Genomic DNA, 19,065 nt, shown 5'->3' on the forward strand with positions numbered 1-19,065 from the left:
TTGTATTAATTATATCATAAAGTTTTTTTTATGAAAATGTTTTGTTTTATTCAATTTTTGTATGAATACATTTTGGTATGGTTGGTATGGAATAACACTGACTTTTCTGGGATGTTAACAAATTATTGTTTTATTTCCCTTTATAACCCGCCTAATAAGGCTAAAAACTTAACAGTAGATTGACATTTTTTATTATCTTGGACATCGAGACAAATTTTTCTTTCGTGGTATTTTATTATGACCAACAATTATGCGGACACGTGTGGCTCTGCGGTGTAGGATGATGTCGAGGTTTTTTTTTCATAACTTGTATCACAATCACTTCTGTCCGTGTGCACTATGCCACTATGTCGTAATAGCATCACAGTGCTGTGAATTATTAGTTGCTCCAAACATAATACACGACCTTGACGTCACGCTGAAAACAAAACGAACATTATCGGTATCTTTGTGTGTAATGCGTGTATGTCTATTGTCCCAACGCCTTATTACCATATTGTGCCATCTTCGAGGAAACGACAAGCGGTCGAAAGAACAACGTTATTGAATTTCTTTGAAACGACCGAGTGTCAAGACCTCGGATGTTGAGTGGGATCGTAAAAGATATATATGGGTTTAGCTTGTTTTGGTGTATATAACCAATAACCATTAGGTATATTACCTTTCTATAATGTGTTGGTTTTTCGAAACAATTAGTTTGGAAATTCCGTATTTCACTCGGAATTTCATATTTATTCTGATGTAAATATTAAAATATATTGTCACATATCATTATACTAATAAATTAACTAAAGTGTCAGATTTATATTATTCTGAACGTAAGATTTGCTACGTTTTTTATGCGTTAGTAATCACGTGAACACAACACACGTGTGTAATTAATACATCCTTTAAAACATATTTACTTATATAAAAATAAATATATATTATTTTACAATAAGCAATTTAATACTATAATATGCTAAAACCTATCTTATTTAGTTTCCTTATGCCCTAAAAATGGGTCTAGGAACGTCACTGGTACATTTAGATATAAATATTGACATTTTTTGTATTCTTATACTGTATTACCTATGTGTAGATGTATTATAATTATGGAAATAATTGTTTACATATTATTATTATTATATTTTATATAATAATATAGTTAAGTGTGGTGTCGATTTTTAAATACTCGAGTAAATTTATAAAACTCGCATTAAGTTTTCCGTGCTGTTTCCGTATTGGTCGTCCAATAATTCATTAGGTATTTGCCTATGTTCTCTTGCTGCATTTTGCTGAATCAGCTCCCTAGAACGAAGAAAACAGAAATCTTTAAATTAAGCTGAATAACTACTTAACTATCAGAAAAGGTTGATTTATTTCAGTAAAATTCAAATCGATATGTATATATATATATTTAAGTAAATAAACGATTTAAATCAAGAATTAAGAACGTAAAAATATCATGTAGTTATAATATTTTGCACTCATTAAGCTGGTTTTAACTTGTTTAAATCGTTTAATAACTGTTAATAAAAACACATACAATTTGATACTTTGACACTTGACACACTAAAAATGCCAGAGCAACTTTTATACCTAATAATTAATATTATATTATACAATCCGCAATATATATAATACCTATCTCATTTACCCCTATTGTTCTAGTACTCACCTAATTATTATTTATTTAATTTATTCATTATGCTATACGCTATTATATCTCTAAAAGGATAATTATTATAATTAAAACGTGACACACGTGGTTACTCACCTTGCTTTGCGTTTCAGTATTTCTTGGGCGTTCGGGTAAAACTTGATAGCTTCGTTAAGATCTTCTTTGCTCAGAACAAAAATATTGGAAAATCCGTGAGACCTGTAGTGTATGTTAGAAATATTAGTTATCGATAGAGCCCAAAATTAAATATCTTAGGAACTATCAAAATATAGGTCAAATAAGCATTTTGATCGCATAAATGTCTTAAACAATTAGGTACCTTAATTATTTAATTTAATAAGCATCATATTTTAATAATCATTATTTAAATACCTAATTTTTGATAAAATCTTAAAATATGTATTAATCAATAATAAATTATATCATTGAATTGTATCTGTTATATAAATAAAATTATTTACTCGGAATGCATTTTTTTTATTACAAACGCTCTCCTCCCCCCAAAATGCACTTTTCATTAAAATTTTTATTTTAGTTATTAATTATTTTGACATGACTATATATGAACACACACGAAACGATAATATAATATACATTAAAGCGTAGATTATCCGTAAACAATGTATTTTTAAATTTTAAATTTAAATTAATTATACTACCTACGTAATTTTAACAATATATTTATTTTACTATTTCACCTAGTATACTAATATTATAATGTTATTTATAAACTAATATATTAGTTTTATTTTTAATTATATAAAACATTTAAATTCGTGTTCATTGAGTAAGTATTTCAGATTCTGAGTGGAAGTAATGAATGTATTGATTTTACAATGATGTGGTTTTTTTTGTGGATGAGTATAACCAGTAATATAAGTATGTCATGTTAAGTTATAGATAAAATGCGTCGATTTTTAAAAATGGGGGTAGTTTTAAATATCATAAAATTGTATTTAGCTTGTACTATAGCAAAGTCAAACATAAAAATTCTCAGTACTTATTTTTATAATTGGGAAAAGCAATAATAATTTTCTACGCAAATTTAATTTTTGATAAAATCGATTTGTTTTTTTTTATGTAACTTGAAAACGAATAACTATATAGACACTTGATATTTTTGATATTATAATTTTCTATTCACGATAAAATTTTCAAAATATTTAAACATTTTGAGCTATTTAAAGGCATAATAAATTTTTAGTTTTTTTTTTTATAAATGTCGATTAAAAAATGTTTGTTTGGTAGAAATGTTTGAACATTTAATAAAAAGCTCCTCATAAGTTCTTAATAAAGAAATATTAAAAATCCGTAGATTTTACAAAATTAATAAAAATCGTGTACATTATTAAATTATTTTATAGTTAGAAATTCATAAAAAATGTTTTTTATATCTAAGATTTAAAATTTTTCAGCCTACTGTAATACTAAAAGTAAAATAAATAACTTCAATAGCTATATAAAAAAAATAATATCACGAAATAGGTTATTCATGACAAAAGTTACTTCAAATTGTATTATTCTTCAACCTCATACATGCATCACCGCTCGTACATAATAAAATACATGTATTTACCACGATGAAGAAAAAGTGGTCTGGTGGTGAAAAAAAAATGGCTTTTATGAAATTTGGCATTTCTATCAAAAAATTCAATCAGTTAATTATGTCCACAAAAATCTGTCTAAATTTTTGTAAATTTTTTGGTCATACAAAGAGGTTGGCGATCAAAATATTGTACAAGAGGTTATGAAAGGCTATCATAAAAGTCTTTATGAAAACGCCATGTCGCCACATCGGGTCAAACCACCATCAAATTATAGGTACTTAATCAAATAGTTTAAGTATACCTGTATTTGCTATTACAGTCGTATTACCTGACGTCCGCCGTCCTCCGATTAGTACCGCACAGGCTCAATAAGCTGATTTCGCCAAACACCGAACCTTCTGTGAGCGTGGCTAACACTTCGTCGTCGTGTTCACCGCCGACTACTTGGACTTGTCCGGTTTTTACAATGTACATCTCTTTGCCGACCTCGCCCTAAGGAATATGTACAGTATAGGTATTATGTTAACATTGTTAACTTTTTGATTCCTATAAATTATCAAAATTGTCGTGATATAGTAGTTTCTGTTGGCCTGCACGATTATTATAGTATGATGCAGTGTGCACTATCATAACGTGTTGAGAGTATGTGGCATTCTCATTATTGTAGACTTATACTTATTATTATAAATAATTGGACTTGTAGCAGGAAGAGAGTGCAGTGGCGTGTCCAGAACTTTTTTTGTGGATGGGCCATAGTTAATTTTAACATTTTTATAACAAATGGAAGCTTACCTTTTACTAAAACATAAACTATATGATATAATTTACTTTAGTTCTTAGATATTTCATTTCTAGATTAACCATAAACAAAAAATAATTGTAATGGAAAAAATTATGGAAACAAAAACAATATTTAGAATACAATATCCTGCATAATACAAAAAGAATCTACAATTTCTCTTTAAATATTCAAATCTTAAATTTTTATTGAAATACCTAATCTAATCAAAACAATTTTTTTCTAACTACTTATAAATCATATTTTTATTTTTAATTGAGCATCGGATTTATACTAGAATAGTACTTATAAAAAAATGCGGGTGGGCACTTTCCTATCGGGCCCATCCCGGCAGTAGTGGTAGTAATATAGTATAACATTAACACACGATTATTCTGCGATTCTGCCCGTCTATACCTATTGATTATTACGCATCATAGTATGTATATTATGCGCACGTATCGACTGTTTGTTTCTGACTAAGTTGGCACTTCGAAACTTTCAGCACGGTGTGGATGACATAATATGTACACTCTATATTATATTAACATAATGTCTATGACACATCCGCATAATATCGACATATTATGTCGTCTTCGTCTTACAAACGTATATTAATATAGCAAATTTGTGTTATTAGTTTTTATATTACTGTGATTGACCGATTATCAAACTTAAACATAAGAATATAAAACTAGGTCATCTCATTGATTAGATTCTTATTATGATAGACTTATTTTTGAAGCGATTTTCAAAATTATAATATTTTAATTACATTTGTTTTTTATGTTAAAAGAGATACTATTTTTATCTCGACGATTATGGTGATTTTACATTGCTATGTAGCTCACTTTAAAATTAAAATATCATTAAAACCTATGAGATGCTCTATACTTCATAGGCGTGCGCAGACTTTTTTCGCAGGGATGCCAATATACTTAAAAATAACTCAATTTTTATCTCCCTTCAAAAAAACATAAATCAGAATTTTTTTTAAAATATGTATTACATAACTACAAAGTTCTCAAAACAATAGTCAATATAAGTACAAATATAATTTTTACTTTGCATTTTATTACTAATATTAATATGAACTTAATTTATGTAATTCTTCATTATAGTTCTAATCTTCTATCAAAAGTTTTTTTATAAATAATAACATTTATAAACAAGTTGGTTCCGCAGACCCGCAGGCGAAGCCATGGCATACCCGGTATCCCTCCTGCGCACGCCTATGCTACTATACTTCTATAGTTATTACTCTTATTTTAATGATTGATAATAGGTAAGTTATTATTCACCATAACATTAAAGCTTACGGGCTACAGCACACCATTATTTCTGTGGAACCCGAATTCGATTAGTATAATAATTATGTTATACATTTGTGAGACGAAAATATTACACAAGTGGTATGACGTTTTTTTAATACTTAACGTGTGTTACACGAAAAATAAAAATAAAAATGAAAATGAATTTGTGCACTAATACATGTAATATGCATTTCGCAAGTATATAGGTTATGTATGCTGTGTACCCAAGCCGATTAAAAAAAAAATATAATAAATATATCGAGTAAGGTATACGGTATACTAGTATGTGTTATATGGTCGCAGCATTCGAATTATCTAAACCAAAAGTCTACAATACTTAACACGTGCATAGAAATAACTATATATATTCACCTTGCGGCATATATAATCGCCCGGCAAGTACAATATCGGACGCAATTTTAACACCAGCTCACGCAGTAGTGCTTTGTCGCAATCTTTGAACAACTGCACCTTGTTCAGCGTCTTCATATGCACGTTGATGGCTACGTCAGTTTTCATTTTATGCGGCAGAGAGTCCAAAATACGATTTTCGTCTGTTTATAAGAATATAAAAAATATTAAAGGAATATATTAAAATAGAAGTGTATACAAAAAGCATATTTATGTTGACTGGTGAGTATGTACATAGCAGGGGTGGCCAAATTTCGGCTCTCTTCATCGACGTATGCGGCTCGCGGTCTTATTTACAAAAATTTTAATTTTTTTTGCATACATTTATAAAAAAAAAAATGTTTTATTATTATTATTATTTTATAATTTCATATTTCGTAGTTTGATATGTTTATCGGATGTTGGCTATCCTTATTAATTTTGTGGTATAAAAGTACAGATTAGATAATTTGGCTCTTGATATAATTGCATTAATATACGTGGCTCGCGTACATAGTCATGTTGGCCATCCCTAGTATATAGTATCTTCATTTGTTGGTCCATCTGCGCCTATAATTCAAGCCATACTATGAAATATTGAGAGGTTCAAACCTTACATAACAATATTACCCATTTATTAAAAAATAATTTTAATATATATTATTATAAAATTTTTGGAAAATGTCGTACCTAAAGTTCTTTTACCCTCTCTCACATTGCGTTTATGGTAACTTGAAAGTATTGTTAAAAAATGAAATTGAAAAAATAAATCGTCGCAGTCGGAAATGTTTTCCCACTTGTAGAACGTGCGTAGGTACTATAACTATTGACTATTTATATAATAGTTATATGTAGTTACCTACACGTTATACACAATTTTTATGTTTATTAAGTATAAAATATCCACCTAAGGTTCTTTGTTGTTCCCAAGTGAACGAAAACCACTGTTCAACTCGTTCTCGTATCCGTGGAGGTATGTTCAATTTCCTCAAGTATTCTAACGTCTCGTCTTGCAGTTTCCTATATTCGGTTTGAGATCTGGTGGCCGTTGCTATTATGTCACGAATCTATAAGAAAGCATATAAAAATATCAGAAAAAAACACAATTTAACAAATTTCACATAAATGATATATTAATGCAAATTACAATGCATATTCGTGTATAATATTACGTGCCTACATTAAGTTATTACATAAATAAGAACTATATAATAGTATTCATTATAAATTTGTATTAAATTTCCTTCTCATATTATTTAGACTTAAAGGACTGAAATAGTGAAGTGTATGAACAATTGTCAATTTATAATGGGATTAATGGGATTAATGCGTATAATTAGTTTGGAAATTAAAATATTATATAACCTTACGAGATTCATTTTAGAAAATTTCTAGTTTCTACTTTTTACTTCTAGTTAGTTTTATACAAATTGATGGATTGGATCCAAAATCCTGGATAAACGGTAATTATAAATTCGGTTTATCGTTCAACACTAGATGACTATACGATTATTAACAAGAATTCACCTCTAAATTAGCAATATTATGAAAGTATTGATGGTAAAGCATATTTTTTTAAATTATTCGAGCGACTTTGATTTGTGAAAGAATCATTGAAAGCGTAACGAGTGGTAATTTTTGAAATTTCCGGGCCAAGAACTATTCAGACTGTCCTTACATATATAATATTATATTAGTAGGTACGTACGAGTTACGAGTATATATATATATATAAAAAAAATCTATACTATATAGGTACAAAAATTCAATTTCTGGCATATTAACCATATTATAGTGCTTTATGCTGCTATAAATATTTCTACATACCTGTCCAATTAAAATTGCAAATACGAAAACGCCCATCAGCCAGCTAGCAGTCATGAACAAGTATTCAGCTTCGTTTTCCGGGTGTGGATTTTTCCCAATGGACGTTGCTGTCTTTGTGGCGAAGAAAAAACAGCGTATGTACCTGCGCAGTATTATATATACTTAAGTATTATGTGAATTGTGTTAACATTTGAATTTTGGAAAGAGAAATAATAATTTTAGTTTTTGAAATCAAATTTTTTTATTTGGCATCTATGGTTAAAAAAATATAAGAAAACCCGTAGGTGATAACTTAAAATATAATACAATTAAATTTGTTCCTGTAGTGTACTACGCGAGAGTCATTTGAGCTAACCAATATAAAATTGAAGATTAAGATTATTTGTATAATTTCAAATATACCTATTTTTATGACATAAGGACATAAGGTTACAAAGTTATAATCACAGTATACAAGAAACTTTTTTAGAAGAAGACTAGGGTACAACATTACAGGCGTGGTATATAATGGTAGCAAGTTGTCCTCAGCCCTCGTGGTACACGGTGAAATATTTTTAAAAATCGGTCCGCGGGTAGTCGAGGTTCTAAGAGATAATGACCTATGTATAGGTACTTGCAGATTTAAGTTAGGTAAAAATCTTAGCTTGAGTTCGTGTGGTTGACACCAATGACCGTTGCGCGCTATTGTGGTACTATGTATACATTTAATTACTGACTTTTTAATGTACATTTTGGTGTTAAAGTTATACTTACGCGTTTCCCTGACCGTTGAACACCCAATTGTTCGTAGCAAGCCCTTCCTTAACCGAAACATAGTAATACGCACACGCGTTCAAATGCACTAAGTAGACCATGTATGTCAATGTTCTTGTTACTCGGACTACATACGGCGACGACAAAACACTGTCGAAATGATCGAAGAATTCCCAAAACGTCTGAATCTTTATAGAAATCAACAAACAAAGAGGCCGTAATTTTATTTGCATTGTTGTATGGGTAGGCAGATCAATTTTTGTAATATTATAGTTAAATGAGTATTTATTTAATCATTTATACTTCAAATTAGATATGTGGATATACGATATTAGTAAAAAAAGATTTAAAATTATTTTCTTCCCAATGAATAATTTATAATAATTAATATAAAAATTATAGTAATACAGGAGTAATGAGCATTTGAATTTGAATATATTGCTGGTATGTATAAGTAGGTACTTAAATTATATTTGAAACAAGTTCCCCACTTCCCCGATTAGCTAAACTTAAATGTAAATTATTCCACCAATGTTTTAATTAGACTCTCTTTAAAAATATTTCTGTTTTACTCCTAAAATATAGGTATTATAAAACTTCTGAAACGTCAAAAATTATAATTATAAATTATATTATGATACTTTATTGTTTTACCTTAATAATTCTGTTTAGTCTCATCAAAGGTAACATTTCTGAAGTAAATCCTGGTGTTAGACATATCAAGTCAGCCGGCAAAAGAGAAATGATGTCCAACTAAAAATAAAATAATAAAATGATAATAAATTATAACATTTTATTCCTTTAATTTGAATATTATGCACATAAATAATTGTACATTTGGTTTAAAATAAAAATAAATAGATGAATAATATTAAATTAATTATTATAAACAATGTTGTAACTTGAATACAGCTAAAATTGCGAAATAATCAGTCTATAAATATTACGATACAATATAATTAAAATATTAATATTTTTAAATTAATATAATATTATGCCGACAATCGTTTTCAATCGTGTTACTACTCGTAAAAAAATATAACATTTTCAATCGTATAACACTGTTTATTATATTAACGGTTTTTTCATTTTTGGGTACTTAAATGTTACTAAAGTGTTATTGTATTTTAAATTAAAAGTTATTTAATTTTTTTAATTAATTGTTATTTATTTTTGAAACTTTATTTAAATTTTATTATATTTAACGTTATTCAAAAAGAAAGAACATTCCCAAAAATATAATTTTCTTAATTATTTATAATAGTGCTCGACTTCATAGAATTTTGCTAATTGAATATTTTATGTTAAAATTTAATACATATAAAACGTTAATTGTAATTAAATATGTTGAAATTGAAATGATTATTATTTAATTTAATATTAAAGCTAAATTAGGCTATTACAAGTAAGTTAGAATTACTTAAATTAATATTAATATTTTAATGTTTGAATATTATTACTTATTACATTTTATTTTATTTCAACTTGTCCAAATCTAATAATAAAATTGTATTACAGATCAAATCTGTCAAGCTCTAGGATCGAGCCCTTAAAACAACACTATAAGAACATAATTGTATTTCTTAAAAAACCGATTTATTATATAATTTAATTTAAAAAAAAATGTAAATAACAAAATGTGCATAAATTTAATGATCAAGTTGTCGATGTATTTTAAGACCAATAATAATAATAATAAAATTGTATTAATAAAATAATAGTATATTTTATAAATTGTTTATCAATCATAATTTTTAATTTTTCTTATATGTACCTACGTTTATTGTTATAACTTATAATGATAGCCAATAGGTATTTTCAGATTTAAATTATGTTAAATGATATATTTTGTTCGGTCATATTGAATTCCCCCCATTTTTAGTCTGATGAAATTACTTTAAAAATATATTTAATGTACAATATATATCTATATCTTAAATTAATGGCTATAAAATATAAATACATATTATAATACACTTCTGTCCTTACATTCACATTGGTAATTAATGTCTCTAATCAAAAGAATTATAGATATATAATATTGTTCTATAGTTCAAAACATATTATGAATATTGAGTATATTATGTAGTATAATTCTAATTTTGTATGTTTTAAGTAAGTGCCTACCCTCTAATCCTAATGAACTGATTAATGACATTATGTTTTCTTAGAAATTTATAAACAAAATTTATTAAATTTACGTACGCTAATTTAATAAAATCAAGTCTATTTTACTTTCGATTGAAGTTTTTCCAAATAGTTGACTTCAATGAGTTTCAGATCACGCACCCAAAACCCGTCCTTAAGGTACATAATACGCGGTTTAATCACAAACGTGTCCAGCAAATTGATCGCGTCCGTGCAATAGTCTAGCAACATCCACTTCCATAGGTTTTCCGGTGTCTGATAAGGAAATGTTATACGCAACGGTATCACCCAACAATTGTACAGGTAGCACATGGTAACGAGGCTTAACCATGCCACGTAACATAAGCCTAAATAATAGAACACGTCGAGATTACAACGATGTCAAAACTGTTTGTGGCGATCGGCGTGCGTACTCTGAGGTTCGATGATGAAGTCCAGACTAGTGACCCAAGCCAAAAAGAACCACGAGCGTTTTTCCTAATGACTTTTCCGGCTGTAGTTCTATTGGCATGTCGGATAATTGGAACCTTGAATGAGCCGACAACGGGTGCAAGCTATCCGCGTCTATAATCAATTAACAACAAAAATTATTATTATAATATGTGCAGCATCACATTTGAACGGGTGGGTATAGATAGGTACGTGGTAACCACTTGGTGAAGTCGAGCTTTTCACATGAAAATTTGTATACATGTCATGAAGTGAAAACTGATTATTCATGGGTACTCTGTGAATTACGAAAATATTTCGTATTTAATACATTATTATTATAAAGTCTATTCCACATTAACATATTATGTATTTGATATACCAATAAGTACTCTGCAGTTCTGGAAATATGCCATTACAATTTTTATTTCAGCTGAACAATTGACAAACAAAAGTAATCAATAACTTTGCGTGATACTGTTCTGGGTTGTATTAGAAAGTTAGGACCGTAGGGCTCAAGTTGTTCGTGTAAAAGTGCATGTTAATCTAAACGACGTGTTTCTATTAAAAGAAGGTAGTTGTAGTATGAAATGTAACAACCGTTGTTACTATCTTCACGGTACTCGAGTATAACCTTCTTATTTTACTTTTTTTTTTTTTTAGTTTAATATAAATATTAATTCGATATTTATAAATATTTATGTATCATTATAAAATATGACTGCGACACCGTGTATTAACTTACTGCATATTAATATATATTAACTATGACTTACTAAATAAGTCAAAATTACGAATGAAAATCTTATATGGTATAGATATGGCATAAATAAATAATAATATTAACTTTGTCCGATAAATGATGTTTTTTTTTCATTAAGTAACCGATCACATTGCAAAAAAAAAAAAAAATAAAACCAAGTCAAATGTTCAAATGTTGGGCTGGTCATTTCGTGAAATATTTTTTATTTTACGTAGTGTGTAAAAGATGTTTCCATTTCATGAAACTGGTTACTTTTCAAAATAGATAGAATTTTCGATGTATATAATTTATATATATATATAAATTATAAATACTATAAATCTAACTCGAATTGGTGCCAAAACATATTAGTGGATTAGTCTTGCTGACTAGTCATTCTTAGGAAAAATATTATTTTTTCATTAAAAATGTACGCTTTTAGCTAAAGTACTGGAATCGGCTCTTCAACATTTTTTTCTTTTTCTTTTAATTGCTTTTCGTATGTTTTTTTATAATATTTCTATTTTAATACAAATATTTTGCTTAAAATAAAGTTCTTTGATTACAATTTTGATGTTGAATTTTATTTTCCAGTATTTAATTGATCATTAGTTATAATTATTATAAAACTAAATAGTAACTAAGGTAATTAAACTTAAAATATTTATAAAAAAAAACGAAAATGTTGCCCTATCCCTGTGCAATTATTTGATTAGCATCTTTGTAATGTTTGTGGACTGAGTTTTTTTTTTTAAATCTGTCATATGTTACCTGCAATTTACTTTAATACTGCGGAAATACACAAATCTATAAAAGAAATATATTATCAAGTGTTGACTAATAAATAATAATCAACATCCTAGTAGCCGGTGGGCACATGTTTTCTATTACCTACTCATTAGGTATCTAATTTTATACATATAATATAATATTATAGCATGTAACTAAAATAATAATATAAAATGTTTGTAACCATGAAAATTTCGGGATAATGGACCACTCACCATTACGAGGCCGAGAGATTTATTCAGATATGGCCCACCCTCGGCGCCAACACTGCAGTAATAATTATCGCTGTGGGCTTATAACTACTGTATTGGAGTACTATACTATAATACACATACCGGTGAAACTCATACTCGACGAAGATGGCAAAACATAGTTCTCGCACTTGTTTCGTTCTTTGGAGCATTGTTCATTTAATTTGTCCATTAATTTAATCGCATTCAAACTGCAACATGAAATTAATACATACGTACAAACGGTAGCAAAGTAGTTCACTGTGTTTATTCGATAATCATTTTTTTTTTAAATTATTGTTCTTGAAAGCTACCATTGTAATAAACAGTTATATCTTATATGTATTTATTTTCAAGTAATTTTGATATACTTTAATGATTAATTATAAATAAATAATTTCCTAGTCTTAAAATTTGAATTTCTCATTTGCTAATATTTGGAAAATTTAATTATTAATTTCCATTATAAGTTTATATTAGGAAGTTGCTATAAGTAATATATTTTTTAAAGTACTTATAGAAGGTGTTGGATTAATTGGTTAAAATAGTAGTAGGATTATATCTTTGACTAATTCAAAAATAAATACAATTAAATTTCTTGAAATATATTTTAAAAATTTTTAAAAATATATTCATATTATAAAATAAAATTTTACGATGATCAAATAAATTTGTTCAACGTAAGTGTAAAAAGAGGGTACCTTAGTTAAATAAAAATATATGTTATGTGTCACCCTCACCGATGTATTCCATATTTCAACATTTTATTTCAGATAATTAAAACTATACTCTTTTCATAATTACTAATCGGTAATTAGTAATTAATTATTTTAGCTTTAAAATTGAAACATTTCGAATATTTACAGTAACTAAAATGTATTAGATGATATCGACTGTAATATTTTTTTTTTACATAAATAGAAAACTTATACAATCATACTGACTATCCTGTTCAAGCTTCTGAAAATATACTTGAATTCGTTATAACGTTAAGTTGATAGTGATTTTTCCAGTTTTTGAAATTTAACTCCGAAACTCTTTAAGATTAAAATTTTAAATTTTTAATACTAAGAATATTAAAACGATAGTATTATTGAAGTGAACAAATTAGTTTAAAATTTTAGAAAGTCATTTTCGAGTAAATTTTATGGCGAATTCAAATAAGTTTTTAAAAAATGTATCAGGTAAATAGTTTGTTGTGTAAAGTACGTTATTAACATGTGCGTGTATGTGTGAAAGCGTTCCGTTGTTTCTTTTACACACTAATGATCACTCACTAGTATTGCTACGTACTCATTTAGAAAATTGCCTGTATATTGTACTTCTAAAATCCCCTTAAATTTTAAGAAAGCTTCATAGGCATGTACATTTTATTATACGGTGTATGCCAGTCTATATTTATAAATGGTTAAAATTGAACATATGAGAAGATGGAATATTTCCGCTTGGAACCCCAAATTCATAATTTTTACTTTAATCTATATAAATGTATAGGCTATAGACACAAACAAATTTATTAATAAATTTAACATCAGCCCAACACATAATATAAATATTTAACACAAAAATCTGAAGGAAAATATAAGTGCAAAAAGATTAAACATGGATATTAATATATTATACGTATAATATTTGTGAAATACATATTTTCTTAAATCAGTATAAATAGGTAGTGAATTATTAATTAAAATACCTTGTAGATTGTTCAATTGGAGAAACCGGTGTGGTAAATGTGGAATACAATTCATCAGATCCCGAAGAACTTTCATTTGTAATTGGCATATTATCAGACAACCATGGTTCATCAGTTGTGTTATAGTAATCATATTGTGGTGGTATTCTATCCATCTATAATTCATAAATACAAATTTAAATAATTTATTAATAATAGTAGTAATAGTACCAACAAAAGTAATTCACTAATAACAATATTTAACTTGTAACATTTTATTATATTTTTGAATATATTATGTTGATATTCACATTAATTTAAATACATTTAAATTTTAAGCACGCGGAAGGGATAACAATATGAATCTTAAATCTCTTTTGTATAAAACTTATTCTAACTATTATACCTAAAATATATATATTTTATTAATTTTGAATAAATTATTACTGAACATTTTATTGATCAACATTAAAATAAAAACTAACAAAGACGTTATTGTCATTAGAATAAAATAAATGTTGTCAAGAATTATTTTCTTTCAAATTATTAACAATCAAATAGTCGTGATATTAATAGGAATAATGTTTTCAATTAGGATACGATATTATAATATGATACGTAGGCCTCCAACTACTATGCCTACTCATTATAATGCAATACAAACAGAATATCCATGTTAATTAAATGATTCAACAATATTGTTATTGAAAACAAATCTTACTTATTGCATCGTCCTTCAGAAGGCCAGTCAAATTATTACAGTAATTTAATTAATCTTTCTGTATACCTACGTATTTTGTAAATATTGGTTTTAAATGCTAATCTATCGGTGGTATATTAATTTACATCGGGGGCAGTAGAATGTGTCTTAAAATTAGCGAATTCCTATCAGTGTAAAATATAATAGTAGTATATAATATATACTTATATATTTATTTATTTATTTTTCAAGTTGGAATCGTAGCCAGAGAGGGAAATTTGGATTACCATTGCTGCAATGCTGCCTCCCCGGGCAGCAGGTATATCATAACGAGTATATTATATACCTATGATTAATTCAATTTTTTAATACCTATTAAATATGAACTACATAACTATATGGATATATTAAGTCGATCAAAAATTTGATATTCAGAAAAAGTAGTTAAAAAAAATAAACCAGAAAAGTCACCACGTGACAGCTTTGATTTTTAAGGATATTTTAAAATTAATTTATCTTAAAGTAATATTAGTAATTTTTTTCCGTAGTAGGAATGATATTTTGAACTAAATAACTAATTTTGTTAAAAATATTACATACACCTATTCTGTATTATTAATTGTTATAATTATACATATCATATAATATTGCTATTGAGGTGATTGGAAGTAGAGATTTTCTGTCATTGTTTGACAAACGTGCTACATATTAATTTAGACGTGTCCTATTTCCAACGTACTGATTGTTCTATTGAAGCAATAAGAATTCTGAAAACCGTTTTTAATTTTTGTGAAGTCTATTTGAGAAAGACTTTCCCACATTTTTGATTTTAATTTCTTTAGAAATTAAAACATGATAATTTTTTAATTTCTATTTTTTTAATATGACTTTTTAAGATTTTATGGAAATAGAATTAAAAATGTAGAAAAGTAGATTTCAATTAGATAAAACGAAAAATTTAAATATTTTTTTTCGGAACTTTTATCGCTTCACTAGATCAATAGGTACGTTGGAATGGAATACACCTAAGTTCCTATGTTGCGCTTTCATTTGTCTTAATTTATATGTCAATAACAATAATGTAAAATCAGCGTTCCCTATACTTACAATTTAAATTTATGTACTTGTATATTAATGCATAATTAGCATTAGTACCTATTATAAAACTCATAATAAAATATATGTAAGTTAAGCTTCCATGAAGCTTTCATAATCTTATGAGCCGGGCTCGGAACTTAAAGTATTTGCTTATTTTTATGGATTGACTTAGAATGTAGCAGAGTGCTATAGAAGTGCATGTTATGTTAAAACACGTTCAATTATGAAATTTGAAAGTACATTTTTTTGCTTTTTTCAATAATTTTTTAAAAATGTGCTTATTTCCAGTTTTTCTACTTTTTATGGTTTTTTCGGAAAATCTAAACAATAAGGCAAAATGTCTCGATATTTAAGTTTGATTTTTTTATAACATAAAGAGTTATTTTGGTTTTTTAGTAAGAAATTTTTCCTAATCATTTTGTTCCAATATTTTTGTAGTCTTTAATTATATTATTTTTAGCACGGTTACAAATTATGTCTATTACCTAATGTATCAAAAACATTTTTATTTTTTGATTAAATATTTTTGTACAAATTTAAGTTTTTTAAATTATCATGTAAAAAGAAACTTTTTTTTTATTAAATATTTTTGCTCAAATCTATGTTTTTAAATGCTTATTTGAGTGCTTATAATGATGTTTTTAAGCACTTATTTTAAAGATTTTAAGTGCTATAGGTCCCAAGCCCTGCTTATAAGGAAAAATTTTTATATTAATTTTTCAATTTTTGTAACATATAATCTAAAATTGTATTTTACATAAATAATACAAAATTAAGAAAATAGGTAACTAAAAATATTTCAAATTATGTCTATGAATAACACAGAACATGTCTAAATATTTTGAAAATTATAGCATATTAATATATTAAATATTAATTTGAATATTTGGCGACAATGTAAAATCTGCACGGTTATTCATTTTGAATTACAAAAGTATATTATTATTATTTTTTATCTGCGTATAGCTTTCATCACAAATCAATGTAAAAACGTTGTACAGATTTTAACTGAATTTTTAATAATAAAAAAAAAATCAATTGAATTGATATCATGTAAGGCTTGTTTCGCGACTTCGCGTAAATATTTCCTTTTTCTGTATTTTTGTTTTCCGATTTATTTTGAAAAGTATTGAGAATACCTTATTTTTACTCTTTTCTTGCCTCAATCATCAATTAGATTGCTTAGATTGCTACCAGAAATAATTCAAAGTTCGAGATTGAAATATTTTTTTTTTTGGTTTAAATGTAATGACATAAAAAAAAAAATCATACATCGTAGTAAAATCAACAAATGCAACACTCGAAATCTAAAAAATCTAGTGAACGGTAGAGACATAATATACGTATAAGAGCTTTCAAAAGGTTAAAACAGTTACGCAAGTAAGTATATGCATGCATACATAATATAATTCAAAACACATCATTAGAATTTATTGTACAATTAAATTAGTAAACGTAAAATCTATAGTCGGTTATCAAATTCTCAAGGTAGATAGAATGTTAATGATGCAAAGAAGACTTTGGATATTATGCCTCGAGAAAATTTTAGTGTGAAATTTCCTTATTTCTTTTATCGGTATTATATTATTTTATTAATTTAGAATGTTTTTGACATCCGGCAATAATTGTGTTTTTACTAAAGTATATAGAAACAAAAAAAATAATAATAATTGTTTACGTAACTCGCACTAGGAACGGAACTACATAGGTACCTGCCGCATTTGCTCCAAGGAATCGCGCGCGTATAATATATAAATGTACCTATAATATAAAACATAGGACCTTAAGTGATGAAAGCGATATTGCGGGACAAAAGAAAGTTTTTTTTCGTTTCGTTATTGTTTGCCGTTGCATATATACTTTATGTATTTAATTTGCTCGGAGAACACCGTCTGGTCCGCCGTATAGTGTGGATATAACAATATAGAATATTAGCCGACCATAATATTATAGACGAGAGGGTTATGCAAAAGTAGCTGGGACACCCGCAGTGTCACAGTAGTCCCGAGTCAATAGAATTCAATGAAAAGATGATCACGGACAACTCCGTGTAGTACTGCAGGGCTCGGTTGCCACCGATCAGGAGACAACGGCGACACTAACGATCACACTGCGTAACCTACTTACGGGACGCCACTACTGGATTACAGTGCATATTTATCGGCAAATAATCTATCTTCTTTAATGATTAATTATTGTTGTTTGACTGGTTGGATTTTTTTTCCAATCATATATACCTAGCAGACACAGTTGCCGAAATTTTTGTAGGCATTTTTCAAATTTATTAGGTATAAACAACGCTTTTAAATTTTAGTACACAATATAATTTTTAAAATATATTATAACTAGGGAACGGATTTTATTGTAATAAAAAAATCAATATATGTACATATTTATTATATGTATCGATTTTTCTTAAAATATGGAATGAAAATTCCAAAATATTTAAAAATTGGAAAAATGTATCTATTAGTATTGAAAATTACAAAAAATAAATATTTTATAATTACAAATATTAAATAATAAAAGTAATACAAATGATATTGGTATATAAAATTATGAATATTATTCCGGAACAAAAAGCAATGAGAAACAACATGTTGTTATAGGCTTGTTAATAAAAAAATTGGACGGTTTGTAATACTTTTGTATTGGCTAAAATACCGTTTCACATAACAGATGTGATAGGGGCATAATTCTTATTCACTATATTAGAGGAGTGTATTCAATTTCCAGAGATCTTTAGTGAATTTTTCCTATTAAAATATCTCTATCAAAAATTACATGTCTTGTTGTTTTAGACAAAGCGGATAATGATGTTAAAGGTCGTCGAAAATCAACGAAAAACTCAAAAATTACTAAAATTTGTACTAAATATTTATTTATTTACCAAATATGTAGAACTATGTAAAATAAATTTGGGTTTATTTCAATTAGAATGATCTAAATCGTACACATTTTTTATCGGATTTAAAATATCTCATTC

The 19,065-nt window shown here is 27.1% G+C and overlaps 1 protein-coding gene across 1 annotated transcript; it reads right to left on the reverse strand.

Moving 5' to 3' along the window:
- Positions 1-692: 692 nt before the first annotated feature.
- Positions 693-18,773, reverse strand: LOC113558140 (cyclic nucleotide-gated cation channel beta-1). Its single transcript, XM_026963647.1, is given in 14 exon segments — positions 693-1,290; positions 1,760-1,861; positions 3,539-3,702; positions 5,674-5,855; positions 6,599-6,758; positions 7,519-7,660; positions 8,272-8,459; positions 8,926-9,024; positions 10,507-10,766; positions 10,833-10,896; positions 10,898-10,983; positions 12,715-12,821; positions 14,303-14,457; positions 18,744-18,773. Coding segments are annotated over 14 exon segments (1,845 nt in total). The 3' UTR covers positions 693-1,184.
- Positions 18,774-19,065: the final 292 nt, after the last annotated feature.

The sequence above is a fragment of the Rhopalosiphum maidis genome, chromosome 3 (assembly GCF_003676215.2).
Source record: "Rhopalosiphum maidis isolate BTI-1 chromosome 3, ASM367621v3, whole genome shotgun sequence".
In the NCBI taxonomy this organism is placed as follows: domain Eukaryota; kingdom Metazoa; phylum Arthropoda; class Insecta; order Hemiptera; family Aphididae; genus Rhopalosiphum; species Rhopalosiphum maidis.